The sequence below is a fragment of the Kogia breviceps genome, chromosome 3 (assembly GCF_026419965.1).
Source record: "Kogia breviceps isolate mKogBre1 chromosome 3, mKogBre1 haplotype 1, whole genome shotgun sequence".
In the NCBI taxonomy this organism is placed as follows: domain Eukaryota; kingdom Metazoa; phylum Chordata; class Mammalia; order Artiodactyla; family Physeteridae; genus Kogia; species Kogia breviceps.
In genome coordinates this window covers 183,284,755-183,304,820 of record NC_081312.1, presented here as the reverse complement: position 1 = coordinate 183,304,820, position 20,066 = coordinate 183,284,755, and the positions used below count along the sequence as shown (strand labels likewise).

At 43.3% G+C, this 20,066-nt stretch overlaps 1 protein-coding gene across 1 annotated transcript in view; it reads left to right on the top strand.

Moving 5' to 3' along the window:
- Positions 1–20,066, top strand: part of CUBN (cubilin) — a 269,145-nt gene that overhangs the window by 230,491 nt on the left and 18,588 nt on the right. The window contains exon 60 of the mRNA XM_059059248.2: positions 17,220–17,428. Coding sequence (XP_058915231.1) covers positions 17,220–17,428 — 209 coding nt within the window. The remainder of the gene's footprint in view (positions 1–17,219; positions 17,429–20,066) is intronic.

Sequence of the window (20,066 nt, the reverse complement as noted above, 5' to 3'; positions counted from 1 at the left end):
TTTTAAAAATTTATTTATTTTATTTTATTTTTTTGGCTGCGTTGGGTCTTTATTGCGGCGCGCGGGCTTTTCACTGCGGTGGCTTCTTGTTGCAGAGCATGGGCTCGAGGTGCACGGGCTCAGTAGTTGTGGCATGTGGGCTCAGTAGTTGTGGCTCATGGACTCACTAGTTGTGGCTCATGGGCTCAGTAGTTGTAGCACGTGGGTTCAGTAGTTGTGGCTCACGGGCTCAGTAGTTGTGGCTCATGGGCTCAGTAGTTGTAGCACGCGGGTTCAGTAGTTGTGGCTCACGGGCTCAGTAGTTGTGGCTCATGGGCTCAGTAGTTGTGGCTCATGGGCTCTAGAGCACAGGCTCAGTAGTTGTGGTGCACAGGCTTAGTTGCTCCACGGCGTGTGGGATCTTCCCGGACCAGGGCTCAAACCCGTGTCCCCTGCATTGGCAGGCAGATTCTCAACCACTGCACTGCCAGGGAGGCCCCCTTTCCCAGTTCTGTTTCTCATGACAGCTTCCCACAGAGACACAGAACCTGAGTTAACCCCCCCACCCCCAGCCAGGGGCACTTCCTGTGCTGGGCGCTGCTCAAGGAAATAATAAAGCAGTTATTTCTTACTTGAAGCCGTGCATCTTGGAGGATGGGTGAGAGAGGAAAGAACATTTATTCATGCAGTTACGTTCCAGGCCCAGTCAGCCTGTTTTCGATGTGCTCATCCCATTAGATACAAAACTTGTAGATAAAGGATTAGATCAGGGATTTAAACTATGTTTATTGACTGTGTTGGACCATAGTAACTAAACTTGTTTTCTGAAGTAATGTATCGTATAACCCTTTAGCAACATGTCAGGGTCAAAAAGTGAACTTGGCCCAGTTAGTTTTGAGGTCTGTGGGCATTTGGATTAGTGGGTTGTCAAGGAGAAAGTAAAGCATGTCTCCTTCAGGGTGACGTGTCCTGGGAGGACAAGGCCATCGCCCTGGAGAAGATGGCATCTGAGGGACAAGAGGACGTCAGTGCCCAGAGGTTCACGGCTCCAGAGGCTGTAGCTCCTGACACATGACTGAGCTCCAGCCCCCGTTGCCCACAGCTCCCGGGCTGAGGATGAGGGCTACTCTTTGTATCCCTCTGCTTGGGGCATTTGCCACATAGAGAATGAGTCGGGTGGCATGAAGGTCAGACTCATAGCCCCTTGCTATGAGACAAAGGCAAAAATACCAAAGCACGTGTTTAACAAGGACAAAGGTGGAGACATGCCCAGACGGGCCGAGCTGTAGACCAGGGAGCAAGTGACGAGACCAGTGGCTCTATGACATCATTGTCTGGTGAGATGCCTTAGAAAAGTCCTATAACTTTGCTGAGCTCAGCTTTTATCCACTAAAAACGTTCAATTTGAAATATTACTACATTCTATCTTTTAAGAATGTGATGGAGATGCAGTAGGTAATTTCGGTAAAGTACCTTAGGTGCCAAAGAGAAAGCCTGATATGGATCAGAAAGTAATATTGAAGACCTGGATTTCTACAGGGCTCCGTGACCCACCGCACCCTCTCTCTATGGCGGAGGAGCGGGAGAGAGGGCTCATTAGTATCAACAGGACCACTCCAGGGTGCCCTGAAATCTAACCAGCAGACCCTAAAGTACATTTTATAACTTAAAGCCAAAATCAAAGGCTAAATTCCAATAAGATTCCAAGGCCTGGCAGACACCTAGCTCGTGACTGTTACTCCATCAGTCCGTTGATATTGGCTGTGAATGAATTAAAGAATAAATGGATAAGTGATGCTTACTTTATAATCACATTGTATTATGTATAATACATATGTGTTACACATCATATCTGGACTCGCCTCATTCTCAATACGCAGTCATGGTTCGTATAGCTCAGCTATTACTCGGGGTGGTAAACTGGAAGACTTTTATCCTTAGAGAATTAGGAATACAGGGTCAGACTCAACATTCAGGTGGTGTGTCTGGTCTCTGGATTTTTACGTGCTGCCTTAACATCTGGAAGCTGTCTCTCAGACATGCTCCAGGCAGACGGTTGGCAGTGGGTGGGAAGCAGCTGAGGTGGCTGAACAGGAGTTTACTTGTAAGAGAGGATGGAGAAGAAGGAAAGGTCCACAGAGAAAGCTGATGCCCCTTTGGGGCCCCAAAGATGGAAACTATAACCACAGCAAACAGAGGAAAATGTAACAACATATCAAATTCAGTCTTCTGCTTCTAGTTATTTTTAAGTTTCACAGTTTGGGTGTTAAGTTTGGACTTTGGGAGGGACATTCTAAAGTTCTATAGCTAAACGTTAAAAAATAAACTTAAAAACATTCAGTGACGCTAAATATCGATGTGTCTGTGTCTCTGTTGTGCTTCCTAGCAGCCTGATGTTAGCTGCCAGACATTACTTTTTTTTAATTTTTATTTTTTTGCGGTACGCGGGCCTCTCACTGTCGTGGCCTCTCCCGCTGCGGAGCACAGGCTCCGGACGCGCAGGCTCAGCGGCCACGGCTCACGGGCCCAGCCGCCCCGCGGCACGTGGGATCCTCCCGGACCGGGGCACGAACCCGCGTCCCCGGCATCGGCAGGCGGACTCTCAACCACTGCGCCACCAGGGAAGCCCGACATTACTTTTAAAAGTACAATTGCAGTAAGGTAGTTGAATTATAAAGTGAATTATTTCCTAAGTCACTGCTCAAATAACCCTCAGTTTAGCAAAAATGGCGATATTACTCGAAAGCAGTGTTGTTTGTCTGTTCTCTTAATGTCATTTGCTCCCTCTGATGAAGTCTGACAATGAGATGAGCTGAAATTGTAAACCCATTCGCAGAAAACTAGACTAAGCTTATTTCCGCTCTTTTTAAGTCTTGTAACTTTCACTGCTGATTAGGCGTCCCTTGGGAGATGATGCCAGAGACAAGGTTATCGCCGTTTCTCCTTTGTGGGTTTTACTGACAAGGGTTTTTTGCTGAGCTGAGAATGTGGGAATGTGATAAAGAAACTAACAAATGCTTAGTTCACCAAAACCTTACAAAAGCAAGTGGGCAGGAGTAAAATTCCAGATCAGCCAAAAGAAAAAGGAACGGTTTTTATGAAAATATATTCCAATATCAGTCTGTGCTCTAGCCCACTCAGCCCCCCCCTTAAATGACCAGATTGCTGCCTCTGGTCTTGAAGGATGGGGCTGTCATTGGGAAAATGACACCAGATGGTATTGTGGAGACCAAGCTAAGCAGTAAAATTGAGTTAGTGGTAAATTATAAGATAACACTTTGAAAAACATTGAGATAAACAGGAAGCTGGGAAGCAATTATTCTGCATAACCTAAACAATACCAGCCCTCCTAAAAATGCAACTCATCCAACAGCTGGATGTTTAGCATTAAGGTATTTATAAGCATAGGTTCCCTGTAATAATCATGATCCCTATTCAGTGGGCCTGGCTTTAATGAAGTGTTTCCAGCAGCATAAAAGCAGACTGTCATGTTTATGCCTGGTCAGCATTAAACACTGAAAAACATTCTTTACTTGTGAACAGTTGTTTAGAGATGAAACATTATCAGGGACTATATTCTTCTCTTCGGTGTTCTGAGATGTGAAAAATCTGCTACCTGTGTGTGGTAGCTTTAATTTCAGGTCACGCCCAGGAGAAGATGTCAAGGATGCCCAAGGCATACAGATAATGACCTCCTGTCACTGAGCTTCTGTGGGAGGGGCTTTGCATGGATTTTCTCATCTAATCCTCACCGCTACCTGAGGCAGGGATTATCCCATTTTACAACAGAGGCACAAAGAAGTGAGGAGATTTGGTAATGTGCTTGCAGTCAAAGGGTTTATAAGAGGTAAAGCCAAGCTTGGAATCAGGTAGGACTATCTCCCAAATGCATCCTTTCCTAAGATGCCCACATCGCTTTTGTAGAGATCAGTGAACACAGTCAGGATGATGAGGAATTCTGGGGGTGAGTTTTCCTGAAGGCAAATCATTTCTTTTCTAACTCTTTGGGGAGATGGAGCTACTTTTCTCCATTCTCATCTTCTCCTTTGACACTGCCTGCTTTCCAATTTGTACCTAGTCCTAAATAGTGCATTTAATTGACTATTACTACATAAATATTGTACATAGCTGCAGCAGTCACTATTTCCTCCTTCCCATAAGGAAAGGAAAAAAATATTTTTTAGTAAAATATACTATTTATAAATAATATAGCATAATTATATATTTATAGTATCCTTATATTTATGATACAAATATATTTTATATAAGTATAATATATAAAATATATATTTTTAGTATTTATATATATATATTTTTTTGTGTGGTACGCGGGCCTCTCACCGCTGTGGCCCCTCCCGTTGCGAAGCACAGGCTCCGGACGCGCAGGCTCAGCGGCCACGGCTCACGGGCCCAGCCGCTCCGCGGCACGTGGGATCTTACCGGACCGGGGCATGAACCCGTGTCCCCTGCATCGGCAGGCGGATTCTCAACCACTGCGCCACCAGGGAAGCCCCTAGTATTTATATTTTAAGTAACATTTATATTTACAAATAATTTCTCTATATATGCATACATATACACATACAGTAGAAGCCCATTTTCTTTCCGATGCTGACAGACAAATGTCACATCCTGTCTTCACAGCTTTGCATGGCATAATGGCAAAGAATTCGCACAATTATGTGGAGTATAATTCCATTGGAATATAAGGGTAATAAATTTCTGTATAACAAAAATCTCTAACCCCAAATGATGGCCTCCAATTTAGTAAAATTTCTTAAAATTCCATCAAAATTAAGGAATTTGGGCATGTATTTTTATGTTGTAATCCTGACTGGCATTCTCATATACTTTAGTTTACAAATTGGGGAACTGAGTCACACAGAAATTAAGTGGCTTGCCAGGGTCTCTTAGCAAGTCTTGAGCAGAACTGGGAAAATAATCCGTCGGCACTAAATCACATGCCACCGGAGTCATGAAATTTAAATATCAACAGCACAACGTGCAAGCTAATGCATTAACAAGAACAACAAAACAATTCCATGCCCTTGTTTACATTATTAAAAACTATTGGATACTCTGGTTTGATGAACTTCATATCTTTTCTAATGCAACCTATTTTATGACCACTGAATAGCACATCACTATTAATCCTGCTGTCTAAATAGAACGTTTTCTAATCTTTGCTAACTTTTGACCTTGTAATTGTCAATGATGAGAGAAAGTCATTCTTCTATATAGTGTGCTGCACATGAGAGTGTCTGGAATTTTACAAATTTTAAAATTTGCTCTGCCTTCTGAAATCCAACACTCAGAGATTAGATTTTCTTAAGTAACAGACCTAACATCATTTATAATTGCAAATTTTTAGCTAAAGAAGCATTTTCCTACAAAACAAAACAAAAAAACTACCCCTTTGGCAGGGTTTTAAATCTTGCGGTGATATTTTTGTTGTTGTTCTGCTCATTGTTTCTTCACAATCAAATATGCCACAAAAGTCAACTAACTTAGCTTTGAAACAGGTTAATACATAGGACCAACAATTTGGTCCTATGCCTGTATATATATGTGTGTGTGTGTGTGTGTGTGTGTATACACACACACACATATATATACACATATACAGACATATATACATATAGACATACATACACATGCAAACGTACATATGTTTATCACATAGTAACAACTTTATAAATCAAGAAATATATTTAATCCCAAGAATTCCCTTGTAAACTTGGACTAGAAAGCAAAGGTCCCTCCAGTAAGAACTATCTATATATTTTCTATGCTTTCCTTAATTGCTTATTCAGCAGTATTCACCAGCTACTTATTATGCAGGCAGCGATCTTTTCTCTGGGGATACAAAGACGAATTCAACAAGATCCCTCTTTTTGAGAAGCTTACTCAATAGTCAGCAAATAATTGTAAATTCTGATAAATGCTTTTGTCAGAAGTATGTGCAGAGGACAGCAGAGGCAGACGCGATCTGAAGTACTTTGGCGTTGAATAAAATAAAAAGGACACAGGAAAAAAAAAAGTTCGAGAAAGCACTGCAGGGAATGTGAACCGTGAATTGTAGTTAGTGGTTTGTAAATGTAGCGCAAGCTCTGGGGATAGACTGTCCAGGTTCAAACTCAGTCCTGACACATGGCAACAAGTTTGACCTTGGACAGTTCCTTATCCTCTTGATTTTCTCATCTGTAAAAGGGGCCCACAAATAGTAACTACCTCAAAGGGTTGTGGGGAAGAGTAAACTAGAACATTCCCTGACACTCTTTTAGCACGCACTAAAGTTTAGCTATAAATAATACCCACTCGGAAGGCTGAGAAGGCCTTCATTGGGAAAGCAGGCATTTTATGGAGAAGAAAAAGCACGTGCAAAGTTGCAGAGGCATATCCCCTTTCAGAGGCCACAGACTGGCCTGCTCATTGTTACTACTGCTTTGGGTTGTGAGGTAGAAAGCAGTAGGGGCTGAAACAGGAGAGACAGGAGGAGGTGGACAGGGTGGGCTCTGCATCAGTTGCGGATGGAACCGTTAATCGTTTAGGAAGCACACGCTAGCACCTTTGAGGAGGATGTTTTGTAGGAGGGGCAGCATTTTAGAGAAAAATTGGGAAAGTATTGCCATCATTTAGGCAGGGGATGAGAGCAGTGACAGTGTGAAAATAAAGACGGAAACTGAAAGGAGAAACACTTAAGATGCAGGATCAAGAGGACACAGTAGTCTTTGAACAATGAACGGAGGGAAAAGGAAAACACGATGACCCTGAGGTTTCTGGACAATATCCTGTGATACCACTATCGAAATGCAAATTTACGGGAGAGGCCGGGTTCCATAGGAGGAAATACTAACGTGTGGTTTGGGTGCGGGCATATTTGGTGCGTTTAAGTCACCCAGCTCTTGTTCGGTAGGTAGTCGGGTACAAGAATTAGAAGCGCAGTAGAGAGATCAGGGCTAGAATTTTGGTCTTATTTTACTTAGAGACAAGGTAATGTGTAGCACATATATATTTAAAATTATTATATCTTCCTGGTGAGTTTGGTGAATTGACTAATGTTATTCTGCAGGGTCGTTTTTTGTTCTTTTGGGTTTTTTTGCGTTAATGTCTACTTTTTCCGATTTAGTATACAGCTTCCCTGGGTTTCTTTCAGTTCATGGTATACTTTTCAATCTCTCCACTTCCAGCATTTGTCTACCCCAAAGAATGTATTTGGGTTTTGTTTTACTTTGTCTTTCAGTTGGAGATTGGACCGTGTCACTAATAAAATGGCTGTAACATTATTGGACTTAAATAGACCACAGTATTGTTTTCCGTTTCTTCCATATGTTCTTGTGTTTCTTTAGCCATCTTTGTGTTTTTGCCTTCTCCGAATTAGGCAGTCATCCCTCTCTTTTAACAATCGCTACTGTCCGGGCGGCGGGACAGGCGGGCGCGGAGGTCGCCGGCGCTGCTGGGCCGCGTGCGGCGAGCTTCCCGCGCCTCCGCGGAGCATCGCGGGTCCGGGGAGGGGCGGGGGCGGCGCCGCCCCGAAGCTTCGCCTACGCAGCCCTAGTTCAACCGGGCGCTGGCCTGCTGGGAGCTGGGGGCCTGCTGGGAGCTGGGGGCCTGCTGGGAGCTGGGGGCCTGCTGGGAGCTGGGGGCCTGCTGGCGGCTCGGCTCCCGGCTGGCCCGGGTCCCGAGGTTGCCGGGCCGGGCACGGCAGCAGCTGGGAGCGAGCCGCTGGGGCGTGGCGAGCCGGGACGGAGGACCCTGGCTGTCGGCCTGTGAACCCAGGCGAGAAGGAGCGGCCGCCGCACCCAGACCCGGGTCCGTGGGCCCAGCTCGGTCCTGGGCGGCCGGTCGGTGGAGCCGACCCGCAGGTGTGGCCCTGGTCGCCCTAGGGCTGTGGCTTCGGGACACATCCTGCCGAGGAGCCCGGGGCGCCGTCCTCAGGTCCCGGGGTGGGGGGTGGAGTGGGGCCCGGCGGTGCCCGACCCAGCTCGGCGGCCACGCACGTCCAGGCTGCCGGCACGGGCGGTGGGGAGCCGCGGGGCGAGCGGTGGCCTTGGGACTTGGGAGTGTCCTCCGGTGGAAGAGGCCCTGCGGGCGTCTCCGATAACTTCGGTGTAGAACGCGGCTGCGCTGAAAAAGGCAGTTCGGAGTGCTCCCCGCTTGGCGTGGGTCAGCGGTGCCGAGGCTGCACGCGTGATGCAGAAGCGCGAGCAGAGCCCGCCTGCTATCGCCAGACCCCGGGAAGGCTGGAGGGGACGCAGCCGGCCTGGGGACGAGGGCAGGAGGGGGCGGCCGCCCAGCAGGCGGCCCTCGTCGCAGGGCCCGGATCCCGGCGCCAGCGGGGGGCTCAGGGGAGCTGCACGGTCTGCTGGGCGAGCAGAGCCCCCAGTCCCGAGCTGTTCTTCGCTGTGTTCGGGTCGCCTCCCCCCACGCAAGGGGAGAAATCTAGATGAGGTGTAAGAGTCAGTGCTGTAAGAATGTGGATCTAGTAGCTGAAACCTTGGAACACGTGTTTCCGGCGCAAGGTGTTGAAGGGAAGGGAAGGGTTCATCGCCTCTTCAAGGACGGTGTCTCCATGGGGGCAGAACTAGAGAACACAAATGGGTCTTGAATAAAGAAAACAAAAATAAATAAATAAAAATCATTACTTATATATTCAGTTACTCTTAGTTATTACTACCTTAGGGATTATAACATTCACCTTTGACTCATTAGAATCTGATTTAAAACTAGTCCTTTTACCGTATCAAGATAAATGCACCATTTTAACTCCATTAATCCCCTTCCTGTCTTCTGTGCTGTTAATATCAATTATTTAAATTCTACATACGTTTTCGGCATATAAAATGTTTTTATTGTTTCAGTTAGTAATCATGTATATTCACCATTGCTTTTGTTCTTTCTTCCTGAATCTCTATGCTTCCGTCTGAGATCAGTTTATTTCTTTTTGAAGAACTCCCTTTAGTGCTTTTTAAAAAAATTTATTTATTGCAAATCTTCTAGTAAAAAAGTCTTTTGGGTTTTGTTTTTCTGAAAATGGCTTTATTCTGTCTTAAATTTTGTGGGATTTTTTTCCTCTGAATACAGAATTCTAGTTTGGCAGTTATTTCCATTCAGCACTTTAAGATGCTATTTCATTGTCATCTGTGTTCTATCATCTTGGTTAGAAAGTCCTTATGGAGTACTTCCTGTGCCATCCACACTTGGGACACCCTCACCCTGGTCATTCCATTGTGGAGTGCGGTATTCTACAGTGAGCTGTCACTTGTATATGTGTGTGTGTGTGTGTGTGTGTGTGTGTGTGTGTGTGTGTGTATTTTAGCCATTCTGATAGAAATGTATTAATATCTCATTATGGTTTTAATTTACATTTCCCTAATGGTGAACAATTTTCATGGTTCTTTTGGTCATATGTATATCCTCTTTGGTGAAATATATGTTCATAATTTTCTCCCATTTTTAATTGGATTACTTGTTTTTCCACTATTGGGTTTTGAGAGTTCTTCATATATTCTCAGTAGTAGTCCTTTTTCAGGTACATGGTCTGCAAATATTTTCTCCCAGTCCATAGCTTGCCTTTTTTTCCTCTTAACAGGGCCTTTCTCAGAACAAAAGTTTTTAATTTTGGTGAAGTCCAGCATATCAGTTTCTCCTTTTATTTATAGTGTTTTGATAACAGGGCTAAGAACTCTACCTATCCTGAGGTCTCAAAGATTTTCTACTTCGATTTCTTCTTAAAGTTTTATGGTTTTACATTTTTCATTTATGTTTATGATCCATTTTGAACTAATTTTTGTTCAAGGTCTGAGGTTTGGGTTGGACCTAATTTTTGCCCCTGGATGTCCAATTTCTCTATCACCATTTGTTTAAAGACTATCCTTCCTCCATTGAATTGCTTTTGCATCTTTGTAAATAATCACTTGGACATATTTGTGTGGACATATTTCCGGGTTCTTTATTCTTTTCCATTGATCTGTTTGTCTAACACTCCACGAACATCATACTATCTGGATTACTATAGCTGTATAGTAATAGGTAGATTGATCCTTTCCAGCTTATTCTTCTTTGTCAAGATTGTTTTAACTATTCAAGAGCCTGTGACTGTCTATGTAAATTTTAAAATAAGTTGTTTGTTTGTTTTGTTTTGGTTGCTTGGTTGGTTTTTATTAAGACTTTATTGTTTACAGCAGTTTTAGATTTATAGCAAAATTAAGGGGAAGGTACAGAGATTCCCCTTACACCCTCGCCCCTCACGTGCACAGCCTCCACCAGCGACCACATCCCCACCAGAGTGAGACATTTGTTACAACTGCTGATGTTCAGTGAAGCATCATAACCACCCAACAGCCGTAGTTTGCGTCACAGTTCACTCCTGGTGTTGTACATTCAGTGGATTTGGACAAATGTGTAATGACATGTGTCCATCATTATGGTATCTTACAGAGTATTTTCACTGCCCTAAAAATCCTCTGTGCTCTGGCTCTGCATGCCTCCCTCCCTCCCTCCCCCCAACCCCTGGCGACCACTGATTCTTTTACTGGCTCATTAGTTTTGCCTTTTCCAGAATGTCATCTAGTTGGAATTGTACAGTATGTAGCCTTTTCACATTGGCTTCTTTCACTTAGTAATATGCACCGAGTTGCTCCCATGTCTTTTCATGGCTTGATAGTTCATTTTCTAGCCCTGACTAATATTCTATTGTCTTGACGTACCACAGTTTTAAAATAAGCTTTTTTATGTCAACAGAAAAATCTTACTGGGGCTTTGGTAGGAATTACAGTTAAAGCTATGTATCATTTGGGAAATAACTGACATCTTTACTAGGCTGAGTCTTCCAATCCATGAATACATATGTCTCACCATTTTTTAGGTCTTTAATTTCTTTCATCACTTTGTAATTTTCAGCACACAAGTTCTGTATACATTTCAGTAAGTGTATATGCCTAAGTATTTTATTTTCTTTAGAGCAATTTTTTTTTTTTTTTTTTTTTTTTTTTTGGTGGTACACGGGCCTCTCACTGTTGTGGCCTCTCCCGTTGCGGAGCACAGGCTCCGGACGCGCAGGCTCAGCGGCCACGGCTCACGGGCCCAGCCGCTCCGCGGCACGTGGGATCTTCCCAGACCGGGGCACGAACCCGTGTGCCCTGCATCGGCAGGCAGACTCTCAACCACTGCGCCACCAGGGAAGCCCAGAGCAATTGTATTTTTAACTTCGGTTTCCACGTGTGCATTGTTAGCTTATAGAAATGTGATTGATTTTTGTGCCTTGTTCTTCTATCCTGAGCTCTTGCTGAACTCATTTGTTAATCTAGGAATTTTTATGTAGATTCCTTGGGATTTTCTGCATCTGCAGATAGTGGCACTTTTACTCCTTCCTCTCCAGTCTGTATTTTTTCTTGTCTATTAAAATGGCTAGCGTTTCCAATACTTTGTTGAATAAGAGTGGTGAGAAACATGTCCTTGCCTTGTTCCTATGACCGTAGGAGGAAAGCATTTAGTTTTTCGCCATTGTGTCATGTCAGCTGTATACAGTTTTTGTAGATGCTCTTTATCAACTTGAGAAAATTCCCTTCTATTCCTAGTTGGCTGAGAGTTTATGTCATGATGTGTGTTGGATTTTGTCAATTCCTCTTCTTGCATCAGTTGACATGATTATATCATTATATATTGCTTAATAAGTCATTTTTAAAATTTCAAAGCTGGTGAGAATGATTTTCATGAAACGCCCTAAGACTATTAATGCATACATAGGGTGTTTTCAATAATACCAAAATAATGCAAAATAAATTAAAAGTTAATTATATAATTTTCCTTATCCTAAGTTCTTTATACATTGCATTGCTCTTTTACTTGTGACTATAGCTACTGATTAACTGCTGAAATTACCTTTCTTTTAGTATTTCAGTTTTATGCTTCCCAAATATTACCGGACTAAGTACACATTCTAAGTTAAATTAGGCTGGGCCTCAAATTAGGATGTCTAAAGTGAGGCAGCTTCAGTGAAATTACTGAAAACAAACAGAAAAACATAACTCAGGTTACAAAAGCCATTAAGAATTTTTTTTTCTTGCAGATATAAATATGATACTTAAAAGGTGGTGCATGTTTAAGGTCAGGGAGTAGAGAATAATAACTCCAATTCACTTCGGGCAGAAAAGACAAGGCATGTTCATCTGAAGCTTAGTTGAACTTTTTAAATGAATTCACTGCTTTTGGGCAGTTGTCTACTGTAGCCTTGAAAATCACAGCAAGATTTACTCAGAGAAAGGACTATGGAACTTCCATTTCCCTAAGGAACCAGCCTTAAATGCATTTGTGTTCTGTTTCCTGTGCTTCAGTGCTGCTTCCTCACCTACATTCAACTACAGCCTGAAGCCCTAGCTGGCTCACTGGGGAACAGGAAAATGCCTGAAGTCAGGCCCATTGTTATCTGAAAGTCCAGCTAGCCAGCCACCATCTGTCCCAGTAGCGGTTGTCCAGAGATGGATAGAGATCCAATCCAGAAGACCTCCATAAAATGTCAGCCCCCTGTAATGTCAGCCGCAGAGCTGTCCATTCTCAGGATAATTATTTAGAAATGTATCTGACTCCACTGAAGCCTTCAAGATGTTTTCTCTTACATAATAGAGCTATTTCTTACTGTCAGATTTATTCTGGCTTGAACCTCACTCTGAAGATTCATAATTGGAGGGAGATAATTTAGGATTCAGTTACTGATTTTTAATTAAGGAGGTCCTGACCCAGATCTCACTGCTTCCTGTGGGTTTATACTTGCAGTATTTCTTCAGCCAAACATTTGCTTTCTCTGTAGACATAACTCTTTTGTAGGAAGTGCTCCTTCTTTGGTTAGGTGGTTAGCGTGACATTGGTTCTCTGGCACAGGCAGTGTCTTACAGAATGCTTCTGATGCAACTTGACTGATGAGGAAGGTACTGATGGACGGGAGTTGGCTGGATGGTAGAAAACTGTGCAGGAACAGGAAGATGGTGGATTTGTGGTGCTAAGGAGCATGACGACGTGAGGGGCATAGGCTCAAAGAGAGGAATTTTAAAGTAACGACATAGCCAACACATATAAGAAACGATTTCATAGTCACAGAGTTCTTCCTTTTCCTTCCCGTATATCCTGCTGTTGTTGAAGTATAGAAATACTAATGTGGTGGGCTTCCCTGGTGGCGCAGTGGTTGAGAATCCGCCTGCCGATGCAGGAGACACGGGTTCGTGCCCTGGTCCGGGAAGATCCCATATGCTGCGGAGCAACTAAGCCCGTGAGCCATGGCCGCTAGGCCTGCGCGTCCGGAGCCTGTGCTCCGCAACGGGAGAGGCCACAACAGTGAGAGGCCCGCATACCGCAAAAAAAAAAAAAAAAAAAAAAAAAGAAATACTAATGTGGCAATAGCGCTTTTTGATAAAGAACCCTTCTTTTGCTAATATTCATCTTTATAGCCCCCCAGACATATGTATACATTTCCGTTTTGCCTTAGGAGGGGCAGAAGCACAGAGCAGTTACCCTACATTTAAATATTAAAGTGGGAGAATAGGAGCAATTATAACCAGTTCCTGTACCACATGAACCCCAAAAGATGTTCACTCATGCAATGTTGTGTTTACTTCAATTATTTGACTATTTATTCATATAGAGTATGAGTTGTACAATTCACCCATATAATGTTATATTTACTTCAGTTATTTGACTATTTTAGCCAGGACTATCTGATGATCATTTTAGTTCTCCTTTTTTTTTTTTTTTTTTTTACTTGTATGTATATTTTCTGAGTTCATCAATGTGCTCTATTATAGTCTGATAATTCAAAAAAGCTATATTTGTATTTGTCAGCTGTTGCCACAATAATGCTGTGTAACAAACGATCCAAAATGCAGTGGCTTATACCTGGAAATATTATTTTTATCACCTATGGGTCAGCAGGCCAGTTCGCCTGCCTGTTCCAGGATGCAGGTTGACTGTGCCTGGCCTACAGTACAGCCTGGAGTCAGGTCTGCTCTCCACGCAGGTACCCAGGGTGTGAGCTCTTGGTGGATCACAGGAGGACAAAACTCCAAGCCAAAAAACATAAGCCCATTTAAGGCCTTTTCCTACTCCATGACCATTAATACTCCATTGTCTCAAGCAAGTCATATGGTGAAACCTAACATCAAGCGACAGAAAATGTACAGTTAAGTCCCCTACATATGAACGAGCTGTGTTCTGAGAGCGCACTCGTAAGTCCAACGTGTTTGTAAGTCCAACAAAGTTAGCCTAGGTCTCCAACTAACACAATCGGCTGTATAGTACTGTGGTGTAATGGGTTTAGAATACTTTTCACACGAATAGTACATTTAAAAAAAACACAAAAAATGAAACATCTTTAATCTTACAGTCCAGTCCCTTGAAAAGTACAGTCGTCCAGCACAACAGCTGGCGCCCAGGGGTTGGCATTGAGTGAGCGGGCAAGGAGAGTTACTGACTGGAGGAGGGAGGGGAGGGGGGAGATGGTAGAGCTGGAGGATCGTCAGCAACAGGAGACGGAGGGCGAGCTGCAGTTTCACTCACGCCTGACGCTGATGGAATGCACGTTCGCATCTCTGAAAGTTCGCAACTTGAAGGTTCGTATGTAGGGGACTTACTGTACTCCGTCCGTCCTAGGGCCCTGCAAAGAGAGATTCTGAAACGTTAGGAATCATGCAGCCTCCCACTCAGCCTATGCCAGTGCGCACCGGCCATCTGCAGACCCTTGCTCTGGGTTTCCTGAAAGGAGGGCGTCTCTGTCTTGGGGCAGTAGTAGCAGTAATAGCTGCAGTAGTAGTCTTGTCTAATAAGTGTGTCTAATGGCACTGTCGTCCAGTACAATTGTCATTCTGCCCGTATTAACTTATTAGCAACAATTAATACGCAAGTGGTGATAAAATATATAGCTTGAATTTTTAAAAATAGCATTTAGTCTTTGCAGCTGCTGCGTTAGTAGAATAAAGCTCAGTGGTCTGGTTTTCCTACATGCAGACCTCCAGCTCTGCACTGCCCCTTGCCTCCGCCAGCCTGGACCACAGCGGTGTCCTTGGGCCTGGCTTCATCTCCTTCCAGTCCCTCCCTTATGTGTGAACGTGGCCACCAGATGCATCTCTAGGTCAGACTTGACGAGAAAGTGCATTCATTCTGACCCTACCACTCCTCTGATCAAAAACCTTTCTACTGGATCCCTGTTACCCAGAGAATAAAGTCTAAAGGTCAGATTCTATACATGTAAATTCTTGTCCACTTAACCTTTGGTCATGAGGTCTTTCAACCTGGACTTGCCAATACCAGGCAAGCCTACATGGTCTTGTCCTATTTATCCTTTAAGATGCAGATCAACTGTCACCTCTGCCTTGAACATTCTAGATCCTCGTAGCCTGAAGTAATAATCTCCCCTTCTTGCAAAACTCACAAGACTTTTCCTGCCTCTTTTATGGCACCTATCATTTTCTAAATTGTATCATTATTGTTAATTTATGACATCACTGCTATTGGACTACCATTCATCTTCTCCCATCTCAGTACTAAAGATAAAAATAGATAACTAGTAAGAACGTACTGTATGTAGCACAGGGAACTCTACTCAATACTTGGTAATGACCTATATTGGAACAGAATCTAAAAAAGAGTGGATATGTGTAACTGATTCACTTTGCTGTACAGCAGAAACTAACACAACATTGTTCATCAACTCTACTCCAATAAAAATTAATCTCAAAAATACTAAATGTATTTCCTTGGCAATATTTAATAGATAAATAATTTTCTCAATTCATTAATACCCCGAGTAATTGTTCTCCCCTGCTAGGCATATCAATAAGCTTCAGTGGTTGCCTTAGGTAACAGTCAGTCCACACTGGAGTGAAAACTGTGCAAACCCCACTTCTTCATCTTGCAGGCCTGTTTCATAGGAGCAAAGTGAGGAGCGTTGCTTTGGTTTCAGAATAATTTTGTTCTAGATGCTGTCTATGGATATACCAGGGACTGGGCCTTCGGAAGCATTACAACTCCAGGACACATCGGACTGTGCAAATACTCTGTAGTTTTACTTGACTTAGAAGCTATGACAGGGTAGCCTGACCTCCTAAGTAAGGCACCTCTCCCGGAAAACGCTCCGGGCGTTTGATATCCTTTGCATCCGAGGTCGGCAGCCATTGTTTGTCCTTCCTGCCAAGAGCGAAGTCCTGGATCATAGCGCCCCCTAGTGTTGGAAGCAACCCTTTCGCTTTTAACAGATCAAGTAAATGGAATGAGACTGTCGGTGAATTTAACTGCGGAACTTGTAATGACGCACGTTTGTGTAGAATGCAAGCTTTATGAATGCTCTTTTGAACGCCTATTCCATCTCTATTCCTACCAGGGCTGTTCTGAGCTTAATTCATCCTCATGTATTTCTTTCTAAATTGTCAGTTAAGTTTTTCTTCCTTACCAAGGCATCACCTTAGGCTGTGGAATGGAAGAAACGAAATCCCGTGCTCTGAGGAGTTTCTGCCATTTTTTTTTTTTTTTTTCATAGTTGAGTATTGGGAGTATTCTTTATCTCCTTTTTGTATTTTTATTCTGAATTTCAGAGTTTTCATTTCAAAGTAGATATTTTTCTCCAATAAAGTTCCTCTTCTTCAGCTTCCCCTTATTTTTGGAAAAGAAAAAATTCACGTATAGAGTACAGTTCAATATAAAGTGGATTGTAGTGTTATATGCCTCTCAGCCTCTTTCTACCAGATTATTGAAATAAAAGATTTGTTGAGAGCCAGTTTTCTTGGGATGTTGGGTAAACTCTTCTTAAATTCAGTTTTCAGTCTGATGGTGTCCGTAAAAGCAGAACATAAAGGTAAAACGGGTTCACAGTTTCCATCAGTTTCGTTATGCAAAATTATTTTGTATAAAATTGGGTTTTTCAAGAATAGAAAAAGCTCCAGTAAATCACATCAAGAGTTCCCAAAATGCATATAGAGCCCCATCTGTTTACCCACTTTTCTAGGCAACTAGATGTGAGCTGGTAGAGATGGATGGATTGGCGATTGGAGAGGAAATAATAGTGAAGAAACCAAGGTGAGGGACAGCCACGCTTGCATGAGCTCAGTGGAGCCCAGTGAGCAGTCTGATACTGTTCCTCAAAGTGTGACAGAAAAAACAGGATTTTTAAAAACCCGCCTCATAAAATTTCAGTTCTATTCTCTTTGCTCTGCATCGTGATGTGTCCTTTTTTTTTTTTTTTTTTTTTTTTAACACAGGGCCTCAGCAAGGATGCGGTGGTTATCTGACAGGTTCAAATCAGACCTTTGCCTCTCCTGATTCTGATTCGAATGGAAGATACGACAAGAATTTAAACTGCATATGGTTCATGACTGCCCCTGTAAACAAACTAATTAGACTCACTTTCAACACATTTGCTCTGGAGGCAGCAACTAGTTTGCAAAGATGCATTTATGATTTCGTCAAGGTAAGGCTATTATGTTTCCTAACAGAGTCTTCTAATACAGACTTTTTCATGGTGTATTCCAGTTTATACCACACAGGAAGTCCTGAAAGTTGTGAGTGCTGGTAATTTTTAAAATGACCTTTTCTTCAATGATATGACGTATAATATTGCAGATGCTCTATCTTCACATCAAAATAATCTTTACTACAAATGACTCAAAATTTTTGTGCAGCTTCTAACATTAGCTTTAAGATTTACTGTTCCTCCAAGCCTTGTCAAGGGATGATCCATGGGAAGATAGGTTGTGTGGAAAGAGATACTCAAAGGATCTTTGGCAAAGTCTAAAATAAATGACAGTGTCTCTATGCAAATCATCACTCCTTACTTTAGTTTCAAAGTTTGTATATTTACTTATATTACTTTTAGATGCGAAAAATATCTTAGTTCTGAAGTCCCATTAGAAGTAAATCAAGAAAATTTTCAATTTTTAAATGGCTCTTTAATATTAAATCATTGTATCGGTCGGGCTATATGCGTTCAGATTAAAAGCGCTAAGTAGCATCAATCGATGGAGGCTGCTACACTCTCGGGGGGAAACATCAAGTAAAGCAGTATCTCCGTTCACGAGGAGCTTCAATTTGCTTTTGCAGAATTAGGGGATGACACATGCAAGTCATCACTAGGTATAGTTCAGGAGAGTCGAGATTCAAGTGCGTTGGGCATAGGCTTGAAGCCATGTGCAAATTTTAAAGGGAGGATGATTCATGATGCTCTGCTGTGAGCAAGAAAGACTTCACAGACTGAGGGGGCACTTCTTCGAGTTGGGAGGGGGGGTGTGCTGAGCAAGGCGCACATACAGAAAAGGCGGCATTGAAGTTGAAAGAGTGAAGAGGCTGGCTTTATCAGAGCAGAGCACGGTTAAAGCGGAACAAGCAATAAGACTGCCTAAGTGGAGAAATATCCAGATTGCAAAGGATCTCGAAAGTCAAACGAATGGCATTTAGATTTTAGGCAGTTGGAAATAAGGAGTGATTGCAGGTTTTCCAATGAGTGCTAAGTTGAGAGCATTACGTAAGAGAGATGACTCTGAAATCAGCATTCTAGGTGGATGGTCAGGGGAGACTGTGGAGTCAAGACCCCAGAAAGAAGTTACCGTTAGGTAGGAAGGGTACAGAGACGGTGCAGATGACAGCCTTGGTGTGAGAGAAACTTTTAACTTCAAAAATTACCTTAAGTTTTACAGAAATTGGTTTTAAAAGAAAGAGAAGGAAAAGTCATAGACAGAATACACATTTGAGCACTTCATTACGTATAGACTGTCTTACGTTTTCACTGTGAAAAGAACCAAGCTGGGAAGACCAAAAGAATGTCAGTACTGCGCATGGTTCAGTGGTTAGGATTCCACCCTTGCACTGCAGGGGGCATGGGCTCCGACCAGGGATGTTAGTACTCTTAGGAGGAGGCCCTGGGTTTGTAAGTATTGGTTCAGTCTGGGTGACAGCAGAGCAGACAGGTGAAATTTCCCCGGGGGCCGAGAATGGGAAGAGCTCCAGCAAGAAGACAGCAGCCCAGACAGGAGGCAGCAAAAGAGCATCTCTTGTATCAGGAGAGAGAGGCTCTCTTTGAGAGAGGCTGCATGGCGCTAGAAGGCCTGGCTCCCGCTCAGCTCCAGGAAAAGGTACAGCGTGAGGCAGCCAGAGAGGACGAAGCAGGCAGGAGGAGAAACGGACGCATCATGGAAGACACGGGCAGAGCAGGAATCCTGCAGTCGTCACGGAAGGCAACGGGGAAGAGTCTTTACCAAGGGTGGGCCGCCAGCGCTATTAAATTGTAAAGTAGAAGCCAAGAACGGTAGAGATCACGAAAAAACTCACTAGCTAGGATGACAGCCATTTAAATAAAGTATTGGCACAGAAGCCAGATCAGAGGGAGTTCACGAAAGACTACAGATAACAAGGAACGTCGGTTCGGGTTGAATTCTTCTTGTCTGAAATGAGACCAGAGGGGCCAGAGCGGCGGTGAGCTGAGATTCAAGGCTGTTTGAGCGCTGCCCTGGCTTTATTCACGGACGAGTAACAGGCTTCTGAGGCAGACGATATGGGGACTCACACCCAGCTTTGCCACGTGACACATTTCCCTCTCATCTCCCTGATGCCTCATCACTTCATCTACTGGACAGACAAACAACACCTTACATAACCGTACCTCTCTTGCAAGGCTGTTTTGAGCATAAAGAAGAGTAGCCGGCACTGTGCCTGACATATAATTTGTTAATACATTTCTTTCTTTTCTCCCTCCTTTGGGTAGTTCCAGATGGGTATGAGGGCTACAGAATCTCCTTTTTAAAAAATACGATGAATAATTAAGTTAGATATACATTATTATAAACATAAATTCATGTGGGATGTTCAGCATATGGTCCTGCCAGGAGGAGGGCTGAGTGGATTTATTTTCAAGATTCATTTCTATGTGGGATTTGATAATATAATCAAAAGAGCTATTGGGAGTTCCGTGGCAGTCCAGTGGTTCAGACTCTACGCTCTCACTGCTGAGAGCCGGGGTTCGATCCCTGATGGGGGAACCAACTAAAATCCCACAGGCCGCGTCGGGTGGCCAAAAAACATTAAAAAAATAAATAACAGAACCATTAATTTTGTAA